At 36.4% G+C, this 26948-nt stretch overlaps 1 protein-coding gene across 20 annotated transcripts in view; it reads right to left on the bottom strand.

Annotated features, from left to right (window-relative positions):
- The window catches only part of BAZ2B (bromodomain adjacent to zinc finger domain 2B), a 367012-nt gene that overhangs the window by 18638 nt on the left and 321426 nt on the right, over positions 1-26948 (bottom strand). For all 20 annotated transcript variants that reach the window (XM_036023420.1, XM_036023418.1, XM_036023403.1 and 17 more), the window contains 6 exons: positions 19334-19396; positions 18354-18498; positions 5559-6214; positions 4865-5138; positions 4532-4687; positions 3779-3939 (listed from right to left, as the gene is read on the bottom strand). In XM_036023420.1, the coding sequence (XP_035879313.1) occupies positions 3779-3939; positions 4532-4687; positions 4865-5138; positions 5559-6214; positions 18354-18498; positions 19334-19396 (1455 nt within the window). The remainder of the gene's footprint in view (positions 1-3778; positions 3940-4531; positions 4688-4864; positions 5139-5558; positions 6215-18353; positions 18499-19333; positions 19397-26948) is intronic.

Raw genomic sequence — 26948 nt, 5'->3', positions numbered from 1 at the left:
GTTGTGCAAGGAGATGAGTCATGTTTATTTACACCTCCATCTTGACCAGAAGTCTCATGAGCTGAGCTTCTTGATCCTGGAACTCTGCTCATGCTGTTCACTCTCTCTAGTATGGCATTCCCTGTCCTTGGATTTTCAAAAGCTTACTCATCTTCTCAAATTTCATCTCAACTTCTCCATGAAAGCTCTCTGACATTTTCCATATTTCTACCAGAAATTGTGTATTCTTCTTCTAAATTCATGTATGATTCTACTTCTCCATAGAGATGTATATACATGTCTTATCTCCCAATCATATGCCCAGCTTTCTGGGGGTAGAAACCATATTTTTTAAAATTTTGTGGTGCCCATTGTCTGATGTGGAATAGGTACTTACTAAATGCATATTAAAGGAATGAACATAATCTTTTCTAAAAATTTTAGGAGATAGTTATTTTATCTTTATATTAGGATCAATTCCACATCTTTAAATCATCAGAACATTTGGAAAGTAAGGATGGAATTATGAATAGTACACAAAAGTACATTTGGCACATGTCACGTTAAACAAACCTCATTCCCATACTTTGAATACTAAATAGCTAAATCAAGGCAAGGAATCCTGTAAGCACAGTATATCTTGATTTCTACAAGGTAACTAATGAGACCCCCCCCACCCCCCAAAAGAAGACTGGATTACAGTTAGAGAAGTCTAAGTGGTTAAAAACTATATCTGAAGAATGGTGATTGATAAAGCTTGTCATCTCAGGAAAGGTCACTGACAATATCCAAAGGCTCTGTATTTGGCCAATACATTTATGAATAACTTGGCTGATGGTTATTCAAACTGCAGGAGACTTAAAGTTAGGAAGGAAGTTTAAGATTCTGTGACAGGACTAAGATTAAAATAGTTTTAAAATAATTTAAAATGTGCTGAAAAAGGTATCCAAATGAGGTTAATAGAAATAGAACAATGATAAATATAAATTTTAGCTTTGAAGTTTAAGCGACTATCACAGAAATACTACATGATAGAACTCACTTAAAAGCACTCTAAAAGAGGCCCATGGATTTTTTTTTTAAAGTGCGTACTCATGAAGCAATAGTATGATGTGAAGCTAAAAAGGTAACAATGCAGATAGCACTGACAGAAGTGTAGTGCTGAATTAAGGAAAGTAAAAGTCCCATGAACACCTCCAGACTTCTCCATGTACACTTACAGGTATAACATTTTTAGAATGGTATTGGCATTATTGTTTATTCAGAAAAGAAACATGGACATGTAAACCATTTCATAGGACTAATGGTTGAAAGAATTAATTATCCACTAAAAGAGAAAACTCAGAAAGGGACAAAGAATCTGTCTTTTGAGGAGCTGGAAGAATAATTAGGCTTTCTGTATACTCTTCAGCAATAGAAGATTACAGACTTGCAGATTTTCTTACAAATATAAAAAATTCCAAATTATTAGCAAAATAATTTCTATATTTTTACTAAAAATAAAAATGAATGTTCCACATGCTTAATGTGTCTTCACAATAGTTAGTTCCCAGTCTAAACATATAACTCTATTTTCTTTGTTTTCTTTTTTTAGGTAATTTTTATAAGTTTGTTTATCTGACCAAGCTGACAACATATGCTGGGAAGCAAAATCTCAGCGGACTGAGGAAATGCTCCAGAGAATGGCAGTTTTGTAGCTTGTTTTACACATTAGATTCAAAGAAGGAGATGCAAGGAGAGTTATGGGAAATCCACTGGTAGTAGATTAAGGGGAGGGAAAAAGCATAGTGAGGAAATTGCTAGTATTGGACACAAGGCAAAATGGAAAACTTACACTTCTTTTACACTGGTGGGTACGGATCAGAAAAAATTCACTAAATTTTTATTCATTGGTTTTAGGGAGAGGGGAAAAGAGAGAGAGAGAGAGAGAGAGAGAGAGAAACATTGATTTGCTATTCTGCTTATTTATGCATCCAGGGTCTTCATTAAATCTTCATAAGTGTTAAAATAATGTTTTATGGTTACTTTCATCACTTGTATTTTCAGACTCTTCAAGACTACTATAATTCATTTCTTAGAATGATACAGAATAATTCAGTAATGCCTTATTAATAGGATGTTAAACATACCCCACTTACACAAATTGCACTAATCTTAGCTACAGAGAACACAGCTCAAAAACATCTAAGCAGCCAGTAATATGATCAGGTCAATGCACCAAAAAACTGAGCATGTCTCCAGAAAAGCGCTTCAGGCCCAAGACGCTTGATGATATGCTTCCCCAACAAATAGCCAATTAGAATTGGAAAATTGGATGAGGGGGGTGTTGCAGGAAAATAGGTTTGGTAGAACCAATAAAATTAAACTAGCACATAGCAACAACTAACCACGAGAGAGGACAGCGACAGACTATAGCAAGCAGATGAAGTAGTTTAAAAAGCATTTAATGTAGGGGCAAAACCTCTTTGCATTTCCTGAGGGAATCATTTTCTATTAATTGGTCATCATACTGACAATCCTGTGCCACCACGATAATTTAAATCAAACTCATTATTCTTAATTTAAGAAGGCAGTGCAATGCATAACATAAGCCATCCAACAATCATGTTTAAAAATTATGGCACTAAATGGAATAATTTTTATTTCTCCAGAAAATTAACTTGTGTGGAAGAGTTCATTTGTTGAAGATGCCAGGCAAATGAGGCATTTTTATATTGTATTATAGTACCAGAAGGAGGATACACATAGTTTGCTGGCAAAATAGTTTCAGCAAATGATAAATTTTTGCTTCCCAAAGCTGGTAATTATGTTTGTGGCAAAAAAGGAATATTTAATGCTCTAGAAAATGACATTTTTTTGGAGATGCTCAGAAAGTTCCAAAGGACAGCATTAAAGTAATTATGAAGCAAAAATTTAATCATAGGAAAGAATAGCATTATGGTATATGTTTTTCATTCTGAGTAAATATATCAAATGTTTATTTAATATATTTATTTGATAATATATCAAATCTAATTACATGGTGACTACATTTTATAAAGCTTTTCAGGTGTCTGTTACACCCTTGTTCATCATCCATCCTTTTATTCTCAGAGATAATCACTACACTATCAACTGAGGAGAAAGACCTTTACACTGCTCTTTACAAAACTAAAAATTCTTGCACAAAAGTATTCTTTTGCCTGTCCATTGGAAGCTAGTTCAATCACTGCTTTGTGACCTCGTAATGTTCATTAGATAAATAAATTAATTAAAACTTTACATACATATATATAGTGTGTGTGTGTGTCATAATACAATGTACATTTGAATATCTCCATATGCTCCAAGTTTAAATTACATAGAGTGAAAATGCGACACATAATGTGGTTTGTATAGGAAGGGTCCCTGGTCCTATATAAAACACTGTTGTCAGAGTGTGATAAAGCTTTACATTTATAGTGGGAAAAACTGTGATATTCTGCTGTGGTAAAGAACTACATACCAGAAATGAAATTTGTGAATACCACAAAGGAGGTAGCAAGATTTAGTAAAAAGAACATGGGCTTTGGAGACAGATACATTTAGTTTGAGTCCACATTTAGCCACTTACTACACAACCAGTGGCAGGTCACTTTACTCCGAGCCTTGTTCCTTACCTGTAGCTGTAAGATGGGGAAAATTAATTCAGGGTTGTTTTGAGAGTTAAATAAGATAAAGTGAAAACACTTAGCATAGTAACTGGCACATATTAGGCATATAATAAATATTAGTTACCTTCCACTTTCCTAAAGACACATTTCATCCAAGTCAATTTTACCTTTACTTGCAAACTTGCTGATGCAACTCTCCTTTCTAAATCTTCCACCTGCTGAAGAATACTCAAATCCATTTCCATTGCTTGTTCTTCTACAGACCAGTTCTCCACAATATCTCGAGTTACCTGGTTTTCTTCATTTTCATTTAATTCAATAATAGCAACTACATTTGAAAAAAAATTAATTTTAAAATTGACTTTATCCCTTAGTGATTTCTTCCAGAACATGAATAAAATTCCAGAGATAACATGTACATGTAACTTAATACACAAATGTTACATGGGCATATGCATGCAGCTTACTCTTTTTTAAAAGGTTTTATTTATTTATTTTTAGAAAAAGCGGAACGGAGGGAGAAAGAGAGGGAAAGAAACACCAATCTGTGGTTGACTCTTACATGTCTCCTACTGGGGACCTGGCCTGCAACCCAGGTGTGTGCCCTGACTGGGAATCAAACAAGCAACCTTTTGATTCATAGGCTGGCACTCAATCCACTGAGCCATACAAGCTAGGGCTACAGCTTACTCTTAAAAGTAGGGATATTCTTTTTCAGAAACAAAACAATATGTCTGCAAGTTGTAAAAAAATGTAGGAAAGCAATACCAATTTAATAAATGTAAACAGTGACTGTTCAGCAAAATAGAAAAAATGAGCAAAATAGAATACATTAAGAGTCAAGACATACAAAAATATGTCTTAAAAGAATTAATTCTCATAACTAAGCAAAACAGCAGAAATCTCTTTTAGGTACATACCATCCTTATTCCTAATGCAGGCTTGAGTAATATAATCCAAGTGTTTCTGAATTTGTTTTTGTAATGCCTTTTCCCTTATTCCTCTGAGATGTAGCACTTTCAGCAAAGCTTTTAAGTCCTCTGGGTCAATAATTCTCCACCAGCCAAACTGCATTTCTAATTTAAGATAAATATGTAGATCTTTTACAAATATTTTAAAGATAAATTAATGGCACAATGCAAATAAAAAGATTTACAACTATATATAAAGCCATTAAAGAAAGATTTAGTTATAATATAGAAATCTGTAACAATGAAATAAAGCCGATGTACCTACCATCTCAATGTACCTACCTTCTGGAATAGGTTTTGGACTAGGAAAATCTACTGGTTTTGCCACTTCAACAGCTGCAGGTTGAGCTGAAGAGACTTTTTCATTTTGTGGTACTGGAGATTCACTTTTACTTGAAGCAACATTGGGAATCAAGAATGAATTACCATTTCCTTCAGATAATCCCAACCCTGCTCCCAGATTAGGTAAAGGTGAGGTAAATGGAATATTGGAAGTAAGCACACCAGTGGGCCACCCACACAACTGAAGTCCCATCACAGATACTCCACTTTTCATCTGCAAAAAATAAAATAATAAAATAATTTAAAAGTAGGATAATCTAAGAAGTTCAAAAAAATGTTTAGAATCTGAATTTTTTTAATTTTGAAAAAATATTCTTTCACTTATTACAATTACGGGAGAACTAAATATAATGACAATGTTGAATTCCATGTTTTTTTTATGTGTTCCACAAAGTAATTTCCTTTTAGATATACTATAGTGATAAGTTAAAAAGTAATTTAAAATGCCTGTCTTAAACTAGAAATCAGTAGTTTTGGCGAAGCTTGGTGATACCAAATCTGACTCTCCTCAGTTTTCAAACTGTAGCAAGGATAATATTACAAATATTCGACTGATTGCCCTTGAGTAAAAACCTTCATGGGGTCAAAGATTAAATAAGCAACATGAAAATGAGCTGCATTTAGCAGTACTAACCTGAAGAGGTGATAAAGCAAATGGATTTAGGCCAACAGGATTCTGGGCAGAAGATGATCCAAGAGGAGGAGCTGGGGCAGGTGAAGGTGACTTAGATGGTGGCTGAGATGGAGGAGTCACTAAAGAAGCAGTTGATATATCACCATGGGTAAGTGAAGTGTCGTCACAAGGGGTTCTTGGCAAAAGGCTAAACCACTGTCTATTCTTTTCAGTCAGTGCTTTTAACAACTGGTCACTGGGAAGAGGACTGTAGAACTTCCCTGGACCACCTGAACCAGTATTGAACAAATTATTAGAGTCTGTCTTTTCCACACTGCTTTGTGTTGCTGTTGATGGGATGCTGCCCACTGAATGTTTCCCACTATTTTGGTAAGACAGTGTGCAACCGTTTCCACTACTGTTTGGTTTTGAGGCCATTATATCTGACTCAGGGGGCATCTTAGCTACTTCTAAAAGCTTGCTCAGTTTTGAAAAAGAGCCAGGTTTTTGAAGAAATAGATTTGTGTTGTCTTTTTCTTTAGGCTCTTCTTTTTGTTCACAATGATCTGGATTGGAACAATTTAAAGTGTCCTCAGAAATCTCAAGTCTTTCTTCTTTGATCTGCATACTTTCTGCCTTTTTTAGTTTTTCTCTTTCCTTTGCAATTTCTTCTAGTCCTAGGAAAATTGAAAGGTATTATGAAGATCAATTATTCCAGATCAAACAGTACTATAATTATATTTTAGTACTATTTATCAAGTTACATTCATAAAGATTTTAACAAACTTTTCTAGATATTTAATACTTTACATTTTTTTCTTTTTTATAGACTAACTTTGTTGATCATTGAAAAATTAATGTGATTTTATAATTAATCATTAAAATCTTAAAATATAAAGAATATTAAAAGCCTTAATACATAGCAAAATACTATCAACATTTTTGTATAAATCCTTCCAGCATTCCTCTGTGCACACAGATACACACTTAAACCTACACATTTAAAAAAGGCAATCTTATTATATATACAACATTCTAATCTACATGTTTTACTGAACAATATTCTGTAAAGATCCTGATGTGTCAATTAATATATAATTACAACATAAATGCTAATGGCCACAAGTGAGTATTCAACAGAATATATTACAATTGAAATAATCGGTTTTCTATGGATGCCTGCTAGTGGGTCCCAGTTATTTATTAATATAAGCAATGCTTTAAATCATATCTGTATCTTTGGATTTAATTTTTCCTGATTTACTTCCTTAGAATAAATTTGTAGAAAAAAACTTACTGAGTCCTAAGATACATATTTTTTAGAGTTCTTGAAATATACTCTCAACCTGCCCTCTAGAAAGTCTGGATCAACACATATTCACACCAAAAATATGCACACAAGGGCATCTGTTCACCTAAACCCTCAATGAAACAGAACACTACATATATTTTCTGTCTTTGCCAATATCTAGGAGGTGAAAATCTAAATTGTGTTTTTTTCTGATCACTAGTAAGGCTGACTACCCTTTTACAGTTTTACTAGCATTTCTCCTTTGTCAACATCTTCTTCATATTTTTGACCAATGCTTTAAAAATAATTTATATGAACGCTCTTAAAAATACAGATCCATTACTTTATTCAATTTGAAAAGTAATATACATTTCAAGGTAAAATATTCGTAGTGAGAGGCATAAATTAAACCCATCTGCCCTACTCCCTCGGTCCCTATTTTCTTTAGAGGTAGCCATGGCTCATCAATCATTTCCACGTACCCTCACAGAAAGCGTATATGCATACATGTGACTATCATTTTACACTAGTACCAAAATGGCTACTGCTCTTTACTTTTTGCATCTTAGTGTAAAATCCACACTCCTGAGCAAGACCTGCAACCCTGTATGATGTAGTTCCTGAAAACCTCTACAAACTCTGACCACTTTTAACCTTGTTCTTCCTTTCTCCCATTTTTCAGCTTCGCCACATGCTGTTCTTTTCCCTCCTGGGGCCATTGCACTTGCTGTTCCTTCCTGCAGGACACTGTTTTGTTGACTTGCTCCGTATCCTTCATGTTTCAAATGGTCATTTCCTCAGAGAGGTTTTCTCTCAAAACCTTATCAAAAGTTGGGTCCCCATCCCATTCATCTTGTAAGTTCATTCTATATATTTCCTTCCCAGAATTTATCATTACACTCATACCAGTTTATTTTTTATTCTATTCCACACCCACATACTAGAATATAAATCAAAAGACACTACTTAAAGGCAGAGCAATGTTTGTCTTTACTGCTTATTAGATCCCAAATGCTTAACACGATGGTGCTGTAAAATAGAGGCTCAATAAATATTTCTTGAATTATAAAAGGATGAATTTAATATTTTTCTTATGTACCTTAGATGGCTTTCCATGACAAAACATATAACTGTACTTCCGTTTTCTCAATTGGCTACATAATATTCTACTATATGGATATAATAATAATTTTATAACCAGTCCTCTATTAACATTTGAAACAGCTCTCATGTGCTTCTCTTGAAAATAGTTTTTACCACACATTAAAATCTTATACTTCAGACCTATGCTTCTGGCCACTATGGAGTAACAGAGACTAAATTTACCCTCTCACATGAAACAACAAAAATAAACAAAATATATAAAACAACAGTTTGCAAGAAACTAGACATCAGGTAAGAAAGACAGAAAACTAATGCAGTAAGTCCTATAATTGTCCCGGCTTAATGCCTTGGCATAGTTTCCAAGTTTAGGGAGGAGGAGTCCAGGAGAAGCCTGGCAGAGTCCCTGAGCAAGGAGATGAAATGAGAGTCCATCGGACACAGAAGTGGCTAGCGTGCTCAGGGAGGAGTCCTACAGAGAAGAAAAAAATCAGAGAAATCAGAGGGACTCCTCAGGTATTCAGTAGAACAGTGACTAGTGCATATGTGTGAGGAACCTACCTGAGATCAGTGGGTGAAAACACCCAAAAGGATCAGAGGTGACAGTGTCAGGTGCTCATACAGGCTGGGAACAGCATTTGTTCCTTCAACCTCAAGATTCACAGGCATTAGGGAGAGAACTCGGGAGGATCTATTTCAGTAGTTAGGGGGTAATTAGCCTAGACCAAACAGTGTTCTAGTCCTGCCTAACAAATTTAAAGAGCAAGACCTGAAAAGATCAAACTTCCCCCAAGTAACTTAACTGTGTTTCAGTTAAACAGAGCTCAAAAATATTCATAGGAATTCAGAAATACACAGCACCTAACAAGGCAAAATTCACAATGTTTGGGATCCAACCCAATTTTAAAGGCATGCAAAGACTCAGGAAAAACTGCCACATAAGAAAAAAAAAAAACAATGAAAACTGCTCCCAAACTGACAAAAGAGTAGAATTAGCACAGACATTAAATTTGAAACAATAATGGCTGAAATTTTTCCAAATTTGATGAAAACTATAAATCACAGATCCAAAAAAGCTCAATAAACTCTAAGCAAAAGAAACATAACTACACCAACACATGTAATTAAACTGCTCAAAATCAATGATAGAAACATGCCATACCTCATATGATCTTTATGTACTTCTGCACATTTGCCCCAAAAAGACTACCCTACTTCATTACCTCCTATTAGATGCATGTGAAAAGAATCATAAATATTCTCATATACTATTCTCATATACCTGTGCTCATTAATTTACTTAACTTTCTACAAGTTACTAGCTAGCATGGAAGTACTATTATTTAGGCTGGATTAATTCTGTGAAGCAGTGCTCAAACACTATTGTCATATATTCAAAAGTAAACCAATCAATCAAGTAACCAATTTTCACAGGTTTGAGACCAGTAGATGACTTTCCATTTGCATCAACAACGTAGATTGAGATGGTGATATATTTTAATAGCTTATTTGTGGCTGTCTTTAACTTTTACATTCACATTGCTTAATTATATACAGCTACACCTCCAATTAAAATGTGAAATTATTTTTAAAAATTCAAAGAAATATATAGGACGTTTAGTATAAAAAGATTATTTAACAGATATTTGGAAAAAATGAAACTGCACCACCTTCTTACACCATATACAAGAATAAACTCAAAATGGACTAAAGACTTACAATGTAAGACTCAAAACCATAAAATTCCTAAAAGAAAAGCTAGGCAGTAAAATCTCTTCATAATATTTTTTTCTGATATATAATCTTGGGCAAGAGAAACAAAAGAAAAAATAAACAAAAAGGACTACATCAAGCTAAAAAGTTTTTACACAGAAAAGGAAACCATCAACAAAATTAAAAGACAACACACTGAATGGGAGAACATATTCACCAATGATACATCTGATAAGGGCTTAATATCCAAAACTTGTTGAGAACTCATACAACTCAATGAGAAAATAAAAACAAAAAAACATCTACACAATCCAGTTAAAAATGGGCAAAAGACCCACATAGACATTTCTCCAAAGAGGACATACAGATGGCCAACAGACATATGAAAACATGCTCAATGTCACTAATTATCAAAGAAATGAAAATTAAAACCACAACCACACTGAGATATCACCTCACATCTGTCAGAATGGCTATCACCAACAAACCAGCAAACAGTAAGAGTTGACAAGGATGTGGAGAAAAGGAAACCCTTGTGCACTGCTGGTGGGAAGGCAGTTTGGTGCAGCCACTGTGGGAAACAGTATGGAGGTTCCTCCAAAACTTAAAAATGGAACTGCCTTATGACATAGAGGTTCCACTTTTGAGTATATACCCAAAGACACCCAAAACACTAACTTGAAAAAATATATGTGCCGCTATGTTCATTGCAGTATTATTTACAACAGTAAAGCTGTGGAAGCAACCCAAGCACCCATGAATAATAGATGAGGAGATAAAAAAGCGGTGGAACATATATATAATAAAATATTACTTGGCCACAAAAAGAATGAAATATTACCATTTGGGACAGCATGCATAATTCTAGAGGGTATTGTGCTAAGAGAAATAAGTCAGAAAAAGACAAATACCGTATGATTTTACTTGTATGTGAAATTTAAAGAACACTATAAATAAACAAACAAAACAGAAAAAGACTGACAGATACAGGGAACAGACTGATGGTTGCCAGAAGGAGCGGGGTTAGGGGTTTGGATGAAAAAGGTGAAGGGATTGAGAGGTACATATTGGTAGTTACAGAACAGTCAGCAGGATGTAAAATGCATCATAGAAAATATTGTCAGTAACATTGTAATAACTATGTATAATGCCAGGTGGGTACTGGAAATATGAGAAGGACAACCCTGTAAAGCACATGAGGGTCTAGCTACTATGCTGTATACTGGAAACCAATACAAAATAATACTGACTGTGAACTGCAATTAAAAAAACATAAATTCTTTAATATTAGTTTTCTATCTATTTCACATAATCTCTTGTTCTTCCCAGATCTTGCTTTTTTGACATGTGTTAATAAGTATTTTCTAAACATTTTTATTTATTGATTTTTAAGGGGGGGAGTGGGAGGGAGGAGGGGGAGGGGGAGGAGGAGGGAGGGGGAGAGACAGACAGACACTAATTTGTTGTTCCACGTATTTATGCATTCACTGGTTGATTCGTGTATGTGCCTTGACCAGGGATCAAGCCATCAACCTTGGAGTATCGGTTCGAAGCTCCGACCAATTTAGCTACCCGGCTAGGGCCTCAATGAGATTTATAAACATCTTTAAAGCAGACTAAAGAAGAGGAAGACAAGCAAGAGATGCAACAGGGAGTGCTGTTCAGTTGATTAATTTTTCTGGCAGTAACTACAGCTGCATAATAACAAAGAAAATACTATCATTTCCCAATTAAAACAAATCCTAAAAGTAGCAAGTTTGCTATTAGAAAGAGACTATGTCTTCATGAGTCTTACCAGAATCAATCTGAACTCTTTCATTTCACCTAACAGTTATCACTGGATCCTAGGGATCCATCACTCCTATGTCAGGTGAAAATTTTTCCTATGGCTCTTCTTAGTTGGGTTGAAGCAGGCTAAAACTTTCTAATAGATTTTACTAAACTCTAAATGAAACAAATAAAGAATGAAAGGAATGTAAAAACACTGGCATTTAGAATATAGGTGTCCCTTTAAGGGCTTCCTCCCAGGACCCAAAGGTATAACCTTGGGTATACTTCCATAGCTCCTTAAGTGTATTTATGTCAGTGGTGCCACAACAACCTGGTTCCTAAGAGACATCTTGCTGTTACTGTGGAGAAGACTGAAGTAAAGCAGACTCATACCAGCTGTCTATCTAGAATATTCCTAGAATGTTCCTTCCTAGTGTGACCCACACATTTTTAGAAAGATGACTGATACCATAACACCTTCACCCTTTAGGTAAAATTCCCCCATATCCATAACAGGAACTGTTTTTTATTCTTATAGACCTAAGGCTGTAACACCTTGACCTAATGTCAAACAAAACAGTATCTTTCACAGCACAGTATATACATACAATTAACTTGTTTCATTTTCCTTTTAATACTGAGTAAATCTACTATAAACTAACATACCACAAAAGGTTAAAAAAAAAGATAGTGAATTTAAGGGGAAAATTCCTTGGTTTAGCTGAGTGACCACGGGGGCTTTCTTCTTCCCAACTTTCCTGAGGGCCAGAGGAAAAACAGCGGGGCCTTTAGAAGCTGCTGCCAACACCAGTCTCAGGGTCCTCAGTAGGCTCTGACTTCTGTATACACACCGGCAAGCACCATTTCAAGATCTGAAGACCTCTTAAGGGCTTTCTACCCTTTCTCACACTAACCCATAAGTACAGGGCAAGAAGGGGGTATGTAGTGTTTTGTCTCTTAGAGTGCTCTGGTCATACATCCAAGTCCTGTGGAACCACTATGGGAGCTGAGGGATCCGTGAACTGTTACTCCTCTGCCTATAAATTGCCTTCACTGTTAGACTTTGCTGCTATTAGCACTGTGTGTTATTAGAGGTCTTTGTGATCATGCATCTTATATAACAGTTGGTGTCCAACAAAGTCCTGATGTCACAGATTTCTGGAAGGGGAGCACCCAGGGGTGGAAGGATTTCACCTTGGGATCAGTGGTAACTCACTGGGAGTTAGGATGATCTCAGTAGTGTGCCCAAGGGTGGCAGATGCCTTAAAGTGGTACCTTAACAAGGGTGACTTGAGATTTTCATGAGTCCTGAGGAGGAAGGTGAACTAGAACAGATGGTGGCAGCCCCTTTAGAGGGGAAAGTGGAGAAAACACCTATCCTTCTGTTATATGAGGCATGTATGGGGAAAGTGACCCTGTGGATGTGAAGCCAGCAGTTATTGTGAGCATGCTCTGTAGGAGCCTGGGCGGGCACATCAGGTGAAAATCCAGCAGAATCAAGACTAAGCTAGGCTCTCAACAGATCAAAAGCACTCAGAAAGACCCTTAGAGGCTGGGCTTCCTTGTCTGTACAAGGAAGGGACAACAAATAGTGGAGTAAGGGGAACCACATGCCCTGATTACAGAATGAGCAGTCTGGGCTGACTAATAACGCTGGGACCGGCAATGCTACCCTATTTCCAAACTGATGCTTGGAAACATTGGTAAAACATATCCCATTGCAGTGGTTTTCCTGAGACTCTTGAATGTGAATTGGACTAGACCATACAGGATGCAGCTGCTCTGAGATTCTGGCTATACTAGCAAGATTACAAGAAAACTGAGGCCTTGAGAGTGGAAGGCCTGACAGCATGCCCTTGGTGCACTGAATACTGGATGATTAAATCAGAACAGGCCCACCTAAGTACACAAGGGCTTTGACTTTGCACTGTTAGAAATGAAATTGTACTTTTAGGTCATATAAGCCCCATATTAGGGGAGGAAACTGAAAGGGAGAGCCTAATAAGTGCCATAGGTTTCTGCACAAAATACATGAGAAAGGAACAAAGAAAGGAGAAGACAGGCTAGGGTTTTTTGTTTGTTTGTTTGTTTGCTTGCTTGTTTGTTTTTTGCAGAGGCTACCTCACACCAAAAAATAGAAGGACTGGTAAGAGAGAAGTTGATGGGTTGTGTAACCTTAGAGAGTGGGGATGTGGAAAAGAGGCCTGTGAGATTAGTGGTTGGTTCATAGGCTTGAAAAGTTGTTAGGAGAAAGGGAGTCACCAGAAGATTAGGTGGAGGAGATCTCTGGGAAGGGATCTCTTTCAGAGATTAGAGCTACAAAGTCTCAGTTCCACAACCTTCTGTAAGATCTCACCACCTCTAGATCTCAGAAAATGACTAGAAGAATAGAACCGAGGGAGTATCCTACATCTTCTTGGCTATCATTTTGAAATGAGTTCAAGGCTGGGAATACTCACAGTTATCAGCTCCATCATATGAGTTTAATTTGCCTCCTGAAGACAGGCTTCTCTGGTCCCCGATTAGGGATCTTTCAAACTCAAGGACAAGGGCTGAGCTCAGTCCTGGTCCCACTCCAGGAGATGGTGCTAACCATGCTCCTCAGTTCATTATGCAAGAAAGAAGGGCCTCAAACATTTATGAGCTTGCTAGAAACGAGGGACCAAGAATCTACTGTTTCAGAATGCAAATAAATTCCTTTATTGTGGTTGAGATTTGGTGCTATCTATGGCTAAAACACCAGTATCACAGTCACTGCAGAGGCTTTTTGACCTTTTGCGTGAACTCTAGTTAGGTGTTCCTTCATCAAAATGCATAACTGGCATGGAAAAATACTAGGGTATTTAAATTCTTCACAAGCATGTCCACCTATCATCTGGACATATTTATTGTGACCCCTACTGGCAGCTTCTATAACTGTTGACCAGGTATGTTGCCAAAACCCAGCTGTACTTTTAAACCTGCCAAGGTCGTGCAAGTGTTGCATACCTGAAGGAGAAAGAGATTGCACTTCTTAAACAAGAACAAATTCAGGAAAGGGTACTGAGCAACACCATTTCACTTCAGTGACGTTCTTTGGCATCCTGGAGTTAAAGAGAAGGGAAAAATACATGGTATGCCGGGCCCTCTCAGTATTCCTCTCCTTTGGTACCCGTCACAATTCCAACAGGTGGCTGGGAGGTTCCTGTTGTTCATATTACAGATGAATTCATAGATACAAATGTCCACATTCTCCTGCTTTCCAGATGATATTTGCTAGCTACACCTACAGGAGGGGCAATTTTAATTCTCTTTTTATTTCAGACAGTTCTAAATTTTTGTTGCATCCTCCCTCTATAAACAGGCCTTGAATGCCAGGTTACATACAGACTTATATCATCTTACAGGTGATAGGGAGTTGTTCAAGGTTTTAGAGTAGAGACATAACAGAAAGAGGGGACTGTATATAAAGAAGTCACGGACAGCTGAAGTAATGCAGGTATGTATTGATAAAGAACTGATTTCAGTAGTGTTGCAGGGAGATTGACTACAGACATTTTGAAGGAAAAGCTGATGCCTACGTAACTTCAAGTTTACGTGCCCAGGTGGCTGACAATGATGTGGCCCTTAACCAAACTGAAGAACATTTCATTAGTTTGGGGTACAGCTCAGGTTTTGTTTGTTTTTTTTTTTTTTAGCTTTTCAAATGATTCTTATAGCTAAGTTAAAGCCACTTGCCTGGACACTGCTTTACTTGTTCTTAAGTGTTACCATGGCTCTCCACCTTCAATGACTCACAATTTTGTCATTTTAAATTATATTTCTATACTAAAACTTTAATTTCATTTCAATCAAACTTCCTCTCTCAATTCTTCTGATTAAAGTACAGCAGAAGGAAATAATATTATAATAATGATGCACAGTGTCAGGTATCAGATTTATTGGGGTCATCATTTCATAAGTTATATAAATGTCTAATCACTATTGTACACCTGAAACTAATATAATATTGTATGCCAACTGTAACTTAAAAATAAACAAATATTAAAAAGGGAAAAAAAGTATCACAATTTTTCCACTGAGGATTAATTCATCAAATTTGCTCTGATTCCATTTTTCTTACATTGTATTCAATGATTTCTTACAGTAATTCTACCTTCAAGATACCTGTCTCCCTGTTTGTGCCTGAGTTCAGGGCCTCCACACTTCTTACCTAGGCTACTGGAATGGTCACACCACTGAGTTCTCCACCCCTTTTTTCCCCAATCCAATCTCTACTTTGCTCGCAGGTACTTTCATGTAGTTTCCCTGCCTAAATTAGTCTTTGCCTCTAAGAGCTCACTCAGTCTACTGGTAGAGATGACCATGTATGCCAAAAATTATAATAAAATACTAAGTAGGCTATATGACATTTCCCTGTTTTGATCCCTTTAGATGCTTTGACGGCTCTGACTTTACTTTCTGATCTGCTAAGTCCTAACATTTCTTAGAGTTGCCTCTAGAGCCACCCCTGGATTGGAAAGCAAGTATACAGGATAAGGGTGTATCTGGAAAGGCTAGAAGTTCCCCCAAATACGTCAACCAGAACAATGCTATTTTTGTTAGATAGTGGGTTTCTCTGTAAGATTTTTCATTTAAACAATTTATTTAAACTAATCACCCCCAAAAAGGTACAGTTTACCCATCCCACCCCCCCCCACCTCCTCCATCAATTACAACCAATCTGTTCTCTATATCTACAACTTTGCTTTTTGCTTTTTTTGTTTGGAGGTGGGGAGAACATTATGTCTGTTTTTTAACAAAAAAGATTCCACATAAAAGACAGATCACTTGGTATTTGTCTATCTTTAACATTCCATTTAACATAATGCCCTTGAGGTCCATACACAGTGCTGCAAATGGCAAGATTTCATTCTTTCTTATGGCTGAGTAGTATTCCATTGTGTGTGTGTGTGTGTGTGTGTGTGTGTGTGTGTGTATAATATTACTTTATCCATTCACCTGTCCACTCATCCATTGATGAAGGGATTAAGTGTTTCCATATCTTGGCTATTACAAATAATGCTACAATGAACATGAAGATGCAAATATCTTTTCAAATTAGTGTTTTGGATTTCTTGAGATAAATTTGCAAAAGTGAAATTGCTGGGTCTTATGGTAGTTCTATTTTTAATTTTGGGGGGAAGAACCTCCATCCTGTTTTCAACAGTGGCTGCACCAATTTACCAACAGTGCACTAGGGTTCCCTTTTCTCTACAACTCCAGCAATGCTTGGTATTTCTTGTGTTTTTGGTAACAGCCATTCTGACAAGTGTGAGATGATATTTCATTGTGGTTCTGATTTGCATTTCCCTGACGATTAATGATGCTGAGTATCTTTTCATGTACTTGTTGGCCATCTATATAACTTCTCTGGAAAAAATGTCTATTCAGATCTGCATATTTTGTAAATGAATTATTTTTTTGGTGTTGAGTTACAAGTTCTTTATGTATTTTGGATATTAGCCCCTTACCAGATATATGATTTGCAAAAATTTTCTCTCATTTCGTTGGGTGTCGTTTCATTTTGTTGATGATTTCCTTTGCTGTACAGAGCTATTTATTTATTTATTTATTATTTTAATTACTTATCATTTTATCCTTCTATACTTAAAACTACTTTAAAATATTTTAGATAAACAATTAAAAGGAAATACTGCACCATTTTGTAAATCAATAAGCTGACCCACTTACATCAATTTTTAAAAAGAAATAAAACATAACTGAAGCTTCCACGTGCCCTCCCTGATTATATCAGCAACCCCTGCCTAGGATGGCAGAGCCTGACTCACACACTCTCATACATGATCTCATACTCTTATTTCATATAAACTGAATTCACAGGAAATATATTATTGTGCAAAACAATAACAACACTGTTTACTGTATGTATGCCAATGCTTACCTGCCATCCAGTATTTTAAGTACTTTACATGCATTATTTCATTAACTACTGCCCATTGCCCATGTAAAATTTTTATTTTTAAAAAGGGTGGTTCCCTTGCTAAAAATAAAAAGCTTAAAAACAACTGCTTTGCATAAATTCTGTCTGATTAATCAATCCCCTCTCCCCTCCAATGGATCAGTAAACTTCCACATGGCATGGACTGCGTTTTATGTATATGTGAACCTCTATGGTGCCTAGAAATGCCTGGCACATCGTGGGTATTCAAAAATATGTTGAAGAAACTTTTGCCTCCTGGTACCACCATGGGGCAATAGCTGCGTCATGAAACCCATAAGCACTCATAGAACACTTTTGGCCATATCAGAATTTAAATATTTGGAAGTGCCCAGTCATAGAGTTCTGAAAAATTCAACTTAAGATTTTTTTATTGAGCACATAAATGCTCTATGTACTGTACTAGTTAATGAAACAGAAAAGAAGCCAGCGAAAGAATAGTTAAGTGGGTAGAATATCATGAAATGTGTGGTAACTGAAAACTCAAAAAAGGAGGAAGTTTAATGGAAAAGGAAGTGATCACAAACTTCAAACATGAGTAAGAGCTCAAGATGAATGAGGAAGATTAAAGGAGCCTCAAATTTGAGCAGGTTACCTCCAGGGAGACTGTCAGGATGGATGCTTATTGCCAAGGTTAAAGAATAAAGCACATGTTAGATAATTTGACAAATGGAGCAGAAGCTATAAAGGATAATACTGGTGAAGATCTTTGTCCACTAAGTAAAATAAGAATAGTGTATGTTTGATGTTGAAAAAAGCAACAAAAGAAACATCATGGGCAGAGAAGGAATATTTGTGAATAAAAAGGGCATTATGAGTTCAAAAGAAATATGAGTTGAAGTATTATAACATTATCCATAAAGCAAATTGGATTCTGGAAGCACAAAATATATTGAAGAAGTAACAGGGTTTCAAAGATACGATTTCTTATACTTTTTGTAACAGATTTAACATTTCCTACCTTCACCACTCTCCATGCCTTCTACAAAAATCCCCCCACACTGGGGAAGAATCCAGTACCGGCGTCTGTAACGATCCTGGCCGAACATCATGGAACGTAGAGAGTGAGAAGCGTCAAAGAGCTTCCTTCTGTACTGACACTGTTGCTGTTAAAAAATGATGCATATGGTTAACCTATGGGTGTTAAGTGCTTTAAAATTTAACAAATAAGTAACTTTACACTTATTATGCCTTTAGAGCAGATAAATTTCACTACTGGGAAAAGAGAGCAAATAAACTAAGTATTACATGTCTGATTTCAATTTCAGTAACATTTACATAGATTGAAATTATTTTGAGGGTAATTAGAATATTTTTGATGCCATGAAATTAAAAAGATAAGTTTTATTTTATCAAGTATCTTATGGTAGCATGTCCTATACTTGATAATAAACAATGTGATCAAATATTGAGATAAATTTGTGAAGTTAACATTGATACAATCTACAGGTATCTCATATTAATCTCATAATACTTTTAAAAACTCATTTTTTAACAAGAAGTTCATCTAAACTTCACTAATGCCACCAAAATTCAAGTTTTAATGAGAAGTACACAAATATGGTTTATAAATTCAATTCAAATAAAATTCAAATAGTCATGTAAAATAAAACATAAGATGCTGAAACTTCTACCATAAAATTTGAGTGAATTTTAAAAGTAATTATTGCTAAGAAATAAAACCACATATTTGTCGATTTTTAAAAAAATTTAAATAAAGAGCTGAAGACTATAGGTCCTGATTAAGTTTAGTGCCATGACTTAAGAAGCAGGCTTTTAACTTTGGCATTAAACTTATAAGGTTTAACTGAGAATGTTTCTAAGGTTCCTCATTTTAATTAATTATAAAAAGCTTGTTAGCAGCCAGAAAACTAATCTCATACAGGCCAGTTTTTAAAATACTGCAAAAAAAGATAAAAACTATAATCTGAAAGTGCTTACTTTACTCAGTTTTTCGATCTGCTTTTCTAGCTCTTCAACACTTGCTGCTTGGTCACCTTCATCCTATTCATAACAAAATACAGTGTAATTTACCCACTTTAAGATTTATTTGTTCAATCGATCAGCAAATATTTAATTAAAGCCTCCTATATGCAAAGCACTAAAACAGGCCCTATGGAAATGAATAGAGTCAGTTCTTGCTTTTTATATACTAATAATCTTTCGGGGAACACACAAAACATTATACTAAAAGATGAAAAGCACTCAACATTAGGAAGCTGTAAGGTCCTCCCTCAGAGAGGTAGGGATTAAGAATCAGAGAGTTCAGGGGAGGGTAAGATGACTTCTACAGGGAAATCTATACCAAGTGAGGCTATGTGGGAAAAGCTGTGTTTTAATTAGCTATTAAATAATGCTTAGGAACAGATTAATCAGAGAAAAGAGGACAGGGAATACTAGAAAAAGTTTGATATATCTTCACACAATAGGTAAGAATAGGTAATCTGGGAGATAAGACAAAGACGAGTTTAACAGTGAACCGTCTAGTGCTGTGAATGCTTTGCACTGATCCTTTGAGGGAGACTGAGCATCAAAACTAGCTTTGCCAAGATAAATATGGCAATAGTTCTAGGATGGCCTGGAGCAGGGAAAGGCCTAGAATTGGCAAATCTAGTTAGTAGATTGCTGCAATGATTAAATAGAGGGAAAGGTTGTGGGCCTTATTAGGGAAAAAGAAATAAAGAAAAGCAAATAAACATAAGAGATATTACATAGCTAAAACTGTAAAGCCCTGGCAACTCATGGACGTGAGGCAGAGAGGGGTGAGGGAGATAAAAAAAGGAGTAAATTATGATGTTAAGGGTTTAAATTTGGAAGACTGCAAAATATTAGTACCATAAACTGAAAAAGTCATTTTTAAAGATGGTTAAGTTATATTTTGAACATTATATATAGAACTAATTTAATAAATGGAAAGTTTACATCTGATTAAATGAAATGTTTCACTCTAGGCCATGAATATAGGAAAACTAACCCTAAATTATGTTTCAGAGGTAATGCATGAAGGAATAGAAGGTACATGTGCTTCTTTGGATTTCAGCCACACTATGTTACATAAGCAAATTATTTTACTCTTCTAAGACTTCCCTTAACTATAAATTGGTGATAACATTGCCTGTAACATGGGTTTTTGTGAGAACTAAACAAGAACAGATCTGAAATCAAGTAGCAGAGCTGTTGACACATAATGTGTAAATATTCTTTCTCAAACTGTACTTTAATGAGAAGCTTCAGGTACACCTTAGTTTTAAAAAAATAAGAACTTGTTTTTGATGTTCACCTTCTATGAGCCTTTTTCAAAAGCTACATTGACACAAACTAATCATAAACTGATATTTCCAAATCACTATGATTATTTCCCCTATAAAAGTGAAAGGAAAACCTCAGAAGTATTACTATTATGTATCACTTACCCACTCCTCATCCTAATTTAGGGGACCAGGTTACAAAGGTATTTAGGCATGTTATTTGTGCTAAAAGTAACATGATTTCTATTGGGGATTAAAAGAACCCTTAAAAGACAATAGCCTCAGGGACCCTCGAGTCTTGAATCTCACACATAGATGTTTTTATATCTATATGATTCTCAAGTGATAAATGTTTAATAATTTTCTCTCATAAAATACAATCCAATCTACAAATATCTGAAAGAAGACATCAGAGTTGCTAGGAATCAGCCAATTTAACTGACTGCCATTTCTAAGACTCTTCCTATGATGCAAAAGAAGTGAAATGTCTACTTAAGTTTACCACAGAATCAATTCTAGCCATGGTTCTCTCCATAGTTTCCCAAACAAAAGAGAAGGCCATTATATGCTCCTATATGTTGGAATTTACATGGCTACTTTCAAGGTTAATGCTCCCATAAGTTTCAACACAAATCTAAGTATAAGGGAAACTGTTCATATGTTGAATAGGAGTGAAGAGAAGAGGGAATCATCTTGAGACAAAGGGCTATGACTTGGTCAAAAAGGATACATGACTCTCACTGGAAAGGTTACCTGCAATTAGTTTTTTAAGTAGTTTAACAGACACTGTACCTATCAAGCAGCCAAACCTATTTTTGAAGGAATAATGTGCCTATTTTATCAATCAAGTTCATTAAATAATTAAAATTTTATTAGAAAATTGGTAAGTGAGCCCTGGCTGGCGTAGCTCAGTGGATTGAGTGCGGGCTGGGAACCAAAGTGTCCCAGGTTCGATTCCCAGCCAGGGTACATTCCTGGGTTGCAGGCCATAAACCCCAGCAACCGCACATTGATGTTTCTCTCTCTCTCCCTCTCTCTCCCTCCCTCCCTCCCTTCCCTCTCTAAAAATAAATAAATTAAATTAAAAAAAAATTGGTAAGTGGCTGCCAATTCTTCATTACAAAGATTACTGTATTTTTCAGACTATAAGACACACCCCTTTCCTCCAAATTTGGGAGGAAAAGGGGGGGTGCATCTTATAGCCGGAATGCAGCTTCACATTCACATTGGTGAAATATTATGATATTTATGTTATCAAATATTTTACCACATTTTTTGCTTCAAAAATTTTTTCCCTCCTCTAAAACCTATGGTCTGAAAAATACAGTAACTCTCAATTCATTTAAAGGAAATGCTAATTTGGCTTCTCAGATACCAAAATAATTATTATTTTTAAAAGTTTTAGAAGTTTTCTCATATTAATAATAAGATATACATTTGCTAGGATCTTCATCAATTAAATCCTACAATATAATTAACTCTATAATTCAACACTCATTAAAAAAACAAAACACTAGATTAAATGACATATCTGGTCCAAGAAACTAATACTTTTTAAATAATTAATGAGAATTTAGTCTTTATTTCCCTTAAAAAATGTACGGTTTGTTAATTCATGTGAAAAGAGGAAGCCAGATGAAACAATTTCTGTAAATAAATTCTAATTTAGTGGGATAACTACCCAGTGAAATACACTGAAATCTCAATGACATGATGTCAATTTATGAGTCAACACTTTAAAACAATTTGTATTAAGTGCTGAAAAGGGATGCCAATTCTGTGAAAAGCTTATTAACACTGATCAGAAAAGTTTAATTCCTGCTATGGTAACAGCTCCACTTGCTAAATAAAGTAGATTGGTTATAAATGGTATCTTTTGTTTGGATAATCACAATTTTAATACCCAAATTATATACCCTTCACATTATTTGCAATGGAATACAAATATATGATCAAGTGGTTTCAAAAGTATAACATTATGCTCTGGCTGGTGCGATCCAGTTAATTGGAGCATCCTCCCATAGACTGAAAGGTCTCAGGTTCGATTCCTGGTCAGGGAACATGCCTGGGTTGCAGCTTCGACCCCTAGTCAGGGTGCGTACAAGAAGGCAACCAACTGACTGATCTCTCTCTCTTTCTCCTTCTCTCTCCCTGCCCTGCCCTGCCACTGCTCCTCCCTCTTTATCTAAAAAAAAAAAAAAAAAGGTAAATGTCCTTGGGTGAGGATTTAAAAAGAAGTAGCACATTATGAAATAATTTCAGCAAGGAATTTCAATGTGATAATTAAATCACATTGGCTTTAATTTTTAAATCACATTTAAATCTGGTTTAAAATATAACATTGGGGAGGGATTTATTAAAATATTTTACATTTAATGATATTTTTACTTAAGGGAATTGGGTAGTATGTGATCTTACAAGTACCTCTATATTATTACCTAGATTCAGTCAAAAATTTGATTTCATATTTATCATTGGTCTTGATTAAATATTTTCACATATTGTACCAACAAAATTATCTAGCTATGGGTGGTGTGGCTCAGTGGATTGAGTGCCAGCTTGTGAACCAAAGGGTTGCTGGTTCGATTCCCAGTCAGGGCACATGCCTGGGTTGTGCGCTAGGTTCCCAGTAGGGGTCACTCAAGAGGCAAACACACACTGATGTTTCTATCCCTCTCTATCTTCCTCCATTTCCCTCTCTAAAAATAAATACACAAACAAACAAACAAATAAATAATTACAATCTTTAAAAGTTATCTATCCCAGCCCAGGCTGGTGTAGCTCAGTGGATCGAGCACGGGCTGTGAACCAAAGTGTCGTAGGTTCGATTTCCTGTCAGGGTACATGCATGGGTTGCAGGCCATGACCCCCAGCAACCACACATTGATGTTTCTCTCTCTCTCTCTACCTCCCTTCCCTCTCTAAAAATAAATAAGTAAATAAATAAATAAATAAATGAATGAAATAAAATCTTAAAAAAAAGTTACCTATCCCTCCAGGCCTTCTTCCTTTATTTCTCTAGCAGTACTGATTTGATGCAAGAAAGGACAAGAGTTGTTTCTAGCTTTCCTTAGCTTAATACCCCTGGCATTGAGGGCAGCAGTGATAGGCTGTATATTGTTTTTTGAATACCATTTTATAGCCTTATGAATATTTCTAGAATCCTTAAATTTTTTTTTCATTGACTTCAGAGAGAAGGGAAGGTAGGAAGAAAGAGAGGGAGAGAAACATAAACTTGAGGGAGAAATATCAATTGGTTGTCTCTTGTATGGGGCCTAACTGGTCACCAAAGGTGCAACCCAGGCATGTGCCCTGACCAGGAATCAGACCTGCAACTTTTGTTTTGAGGGATGGCAACCACCCAAGTGATCTACACTACCCAGGGCAATATTTCTAGAATTCTTTTTTGGTGAAAGGTAAATTTCAGCTTTAATCTCCCTTTTACACATGTCCATTTCCATGGCTTATGGTAGCTTCCCTCAAACACATACAGACATACACATACCTCTATAATCTTGCCTCCTTCCCTTTAGCCTGCTCTGCAAAGCTAGGCCCCGTTTACCATGACTGAATGTCTTCCACTAACTTTAGGGACTTATATCGTTAATTATTCTCTTCTTCTTTTGAATCTTCAACCCCCCTCTCTCATTTTATCTACTCTTTCCCTTCAACCAAAAATCATCTCCATCTTTCTACATCTGACAAGTCCTTGGTCTTTGCTCCCCTCCAGGAACCACCTTCCCTCCAAGGCACAGTGCCTGAAACGGCCGTCTCCACTTTCTCCCTTTCTGTTGTTTGAGCTCACAGCTTGGCTCACCCCTCTGATGAAACAGTGCTGACCTCTGTGTTTCCAAACCCACTGAAAACTTTCAGTCCCTGTCACACTAGACTCAGCTGCCTTAATGTTTGTTTATTATACCCTCATTTTTTGAAATGTTCAATTTTTCTTGATTTTTGTTATTACTCCACATGTAGAAAAGAGTTAAAATTGCAGACCTGACTATACTACCTTTTGAAAGGTTGGCACTCGGCTGGGGTCTGGAACTTGGATTTGAGGGTTCCCTGACCCCAGCCAGACCCTAATTGATAAAGTGGGCTCACTAGACTTACACTGTGCTAACAATGTGGTTTATACATCTACATTTCTTCCGGGAGTCTGGAATTTTGGCACATGCTGTACAGAAGGTGTCTTTGTGACCAGTCCCCTGCAAGAAATCTGGCAGTGAGTCTCTACTGAGCTTCACTAGTACACAACACGTCACATGTGTCACAACTCATTGCTGGAAGAACTGCTGTATGATGTCACTGGGAAATAAACTCTCCGAAGTTTAAGTCTGGTTTCCTCTGAACTTTGACTCATATGCCTTTTCTCTCTGCTGGTTTGCTTTGTTTCCTATTGCTATAATAATTCATAGACACAGCATGACTAGATGCTGAGTTCTGTGCATCCTCCTAGTGAATCACTAACTCTGGTTCTCCACAGGAATCTTCCACCTCTTTGTCCCATATTCAACAATAAGCCTTTTGGGCTCTCTTAAATATTCATGTTGCTAGGGTCCCAACCTCAGTCCACTACTTGATTCATTAAAGCAATTCTCTCATGCAAACTTATCTGCCTCATGATTTTAAGCTATTGTCTAAGCTATTGTTCCACATCTATATTTTCAAGACTGAATTATTCTTCAGTCTTCAGCTTCTTAAATCCAATTGAATGCTGAACTTCTGTATAGGTACCTCAAACTCAACATGTCTAAAATAAACCCACCCTCACTTCCTGTCTTCAATAACCTGTTCTTCCCATCATCCCCTATCACCTATCTACTCTGCTCCTCATTTCTCTATCTCAGGTAAGGGCAACAAGAGCATCAGTCTCTCAAGCCAGATAGGTGAGAATTAATCCTACCTCTCCTTCAACCTACACAGTCCATCTCAAATACTACTCATTCTTCCTCTGAAATATTTACTGAATCCTTTCCTGCTGCTTCATCCCAGCTAACACTGGTCTGGTTTCAGACCTCTTACAACTCACCCAAACTATTGAATATCTCCTGACTAATCTTCCCATCTCTGATCTTGCACTACCCAAATCTATTTTTATCTTCCACAGAGCTACACAGTGAGCTACTTAAAAATCAAGTCTGACATGTCATTCCCTTACTTAAAGCCCTTCAATAGCTTCCTATCACCACAAAAAGTATAAAATCCTAGTTCGTAGCTGGTGCATATAGGCTCTCTAGTCAAAACAAATCACCTGTAAGTCCCTTAAAGCAATAATCCCCAACCTCTTTGGCACCAGGGGCCAGTTCTGTGGAAAACAATTTTTCCACAGCCCAGGGTTGGGGGGACGGTTTCAGGATGATTCAAACTCACCTCCTGCTGCAAGGCCTGGTTCCTAACAAGCCTGGACCAGTCCCAATCCATGGCCCAGAGGTTGGGGACCCCTGCCTTAAAAGCACATTGTGGTTTCAGGTTTCTGTGTGTCTCTCCCTGGAAAACTCTTCCCTGTATTCCTACCCAGGTTAACATTTAGCCCAGCTTGTAGCCCCAGCTAGTAATGGGTCCAGAAAGCCTTTGTGAGAATTTATTCCTCAGAATGGTTAAATGCCTTTCCTTTCTATCGGCCTAGCGCACTGTAAATACCTCTATTGGAAGCAGTTAACACTTAACACATTACACTTTCTTACTGCAAATCTTCCTCAGTAAGCCTGTAAATTGAGAGGAGATTTTTAGTGCCTTCTTATATATCTTTGATCAAAAGTGCCTAAAGCTGGGCATATAATACTGGTGTTTGAGATCACCAGTGTTTGGTATCAGTTTCACAAAACCTGACAACACTTTTAAGGCATGAAGTATTGTCACTGGAATGAAAGAGAATACCCAAAATTAAGAATCAGCATAATTCTTTAGAGAACTCTCAAGTCATTCTATAAAAAGAAAAACTTAACTTTTTTTATTCAAGTATGTACCTGCTCTCTCTAGGCAGTCTATTCAATGTTTATTTACCCATCACAAAATACTTTATATGTGAATATTATAATATTCAGTATTCAGATGAAGAAACTAAACAAGTGTCAAAATGAAATTAAAACCCAAATCTGCTTCCGGCAAGATGGAGGAATAGGTGGATGCACCGTACCTCCTTGCACAACCAAGAATAGAACAACAATAATTTACAACAATAATTTACAGACAGAATTAACACCCAGAACTGACAGAGGATTTATCTGAATGGAAGTTGGACAGCCAAGAAGTTGAAGTAGACCCGTACATCCAGACCTGTAGGAGAAGACGAGCCGGGCAGGTGCGGG

This window comes from Phyllostomus discolor, chromosome 4 (genome assembly GCF_004126475.2).
Source record: "Phyllostomus discolor isolate MPI-MPIP mPhyDis1 chromosome 4, mPhyDis1.pri.v3, whole genome shotgun sequence".
NCBI lineage: Eukaryota > Metazoa > Chordata > Mammalia > Chiroptera > Phyllostomidae > Phyllostomus > Phyllostomus discolor.
Note: the sequence above shows the minus strand (reverse complement) of the source record. Positions and strands in the feature narration are given on the sequence as shown.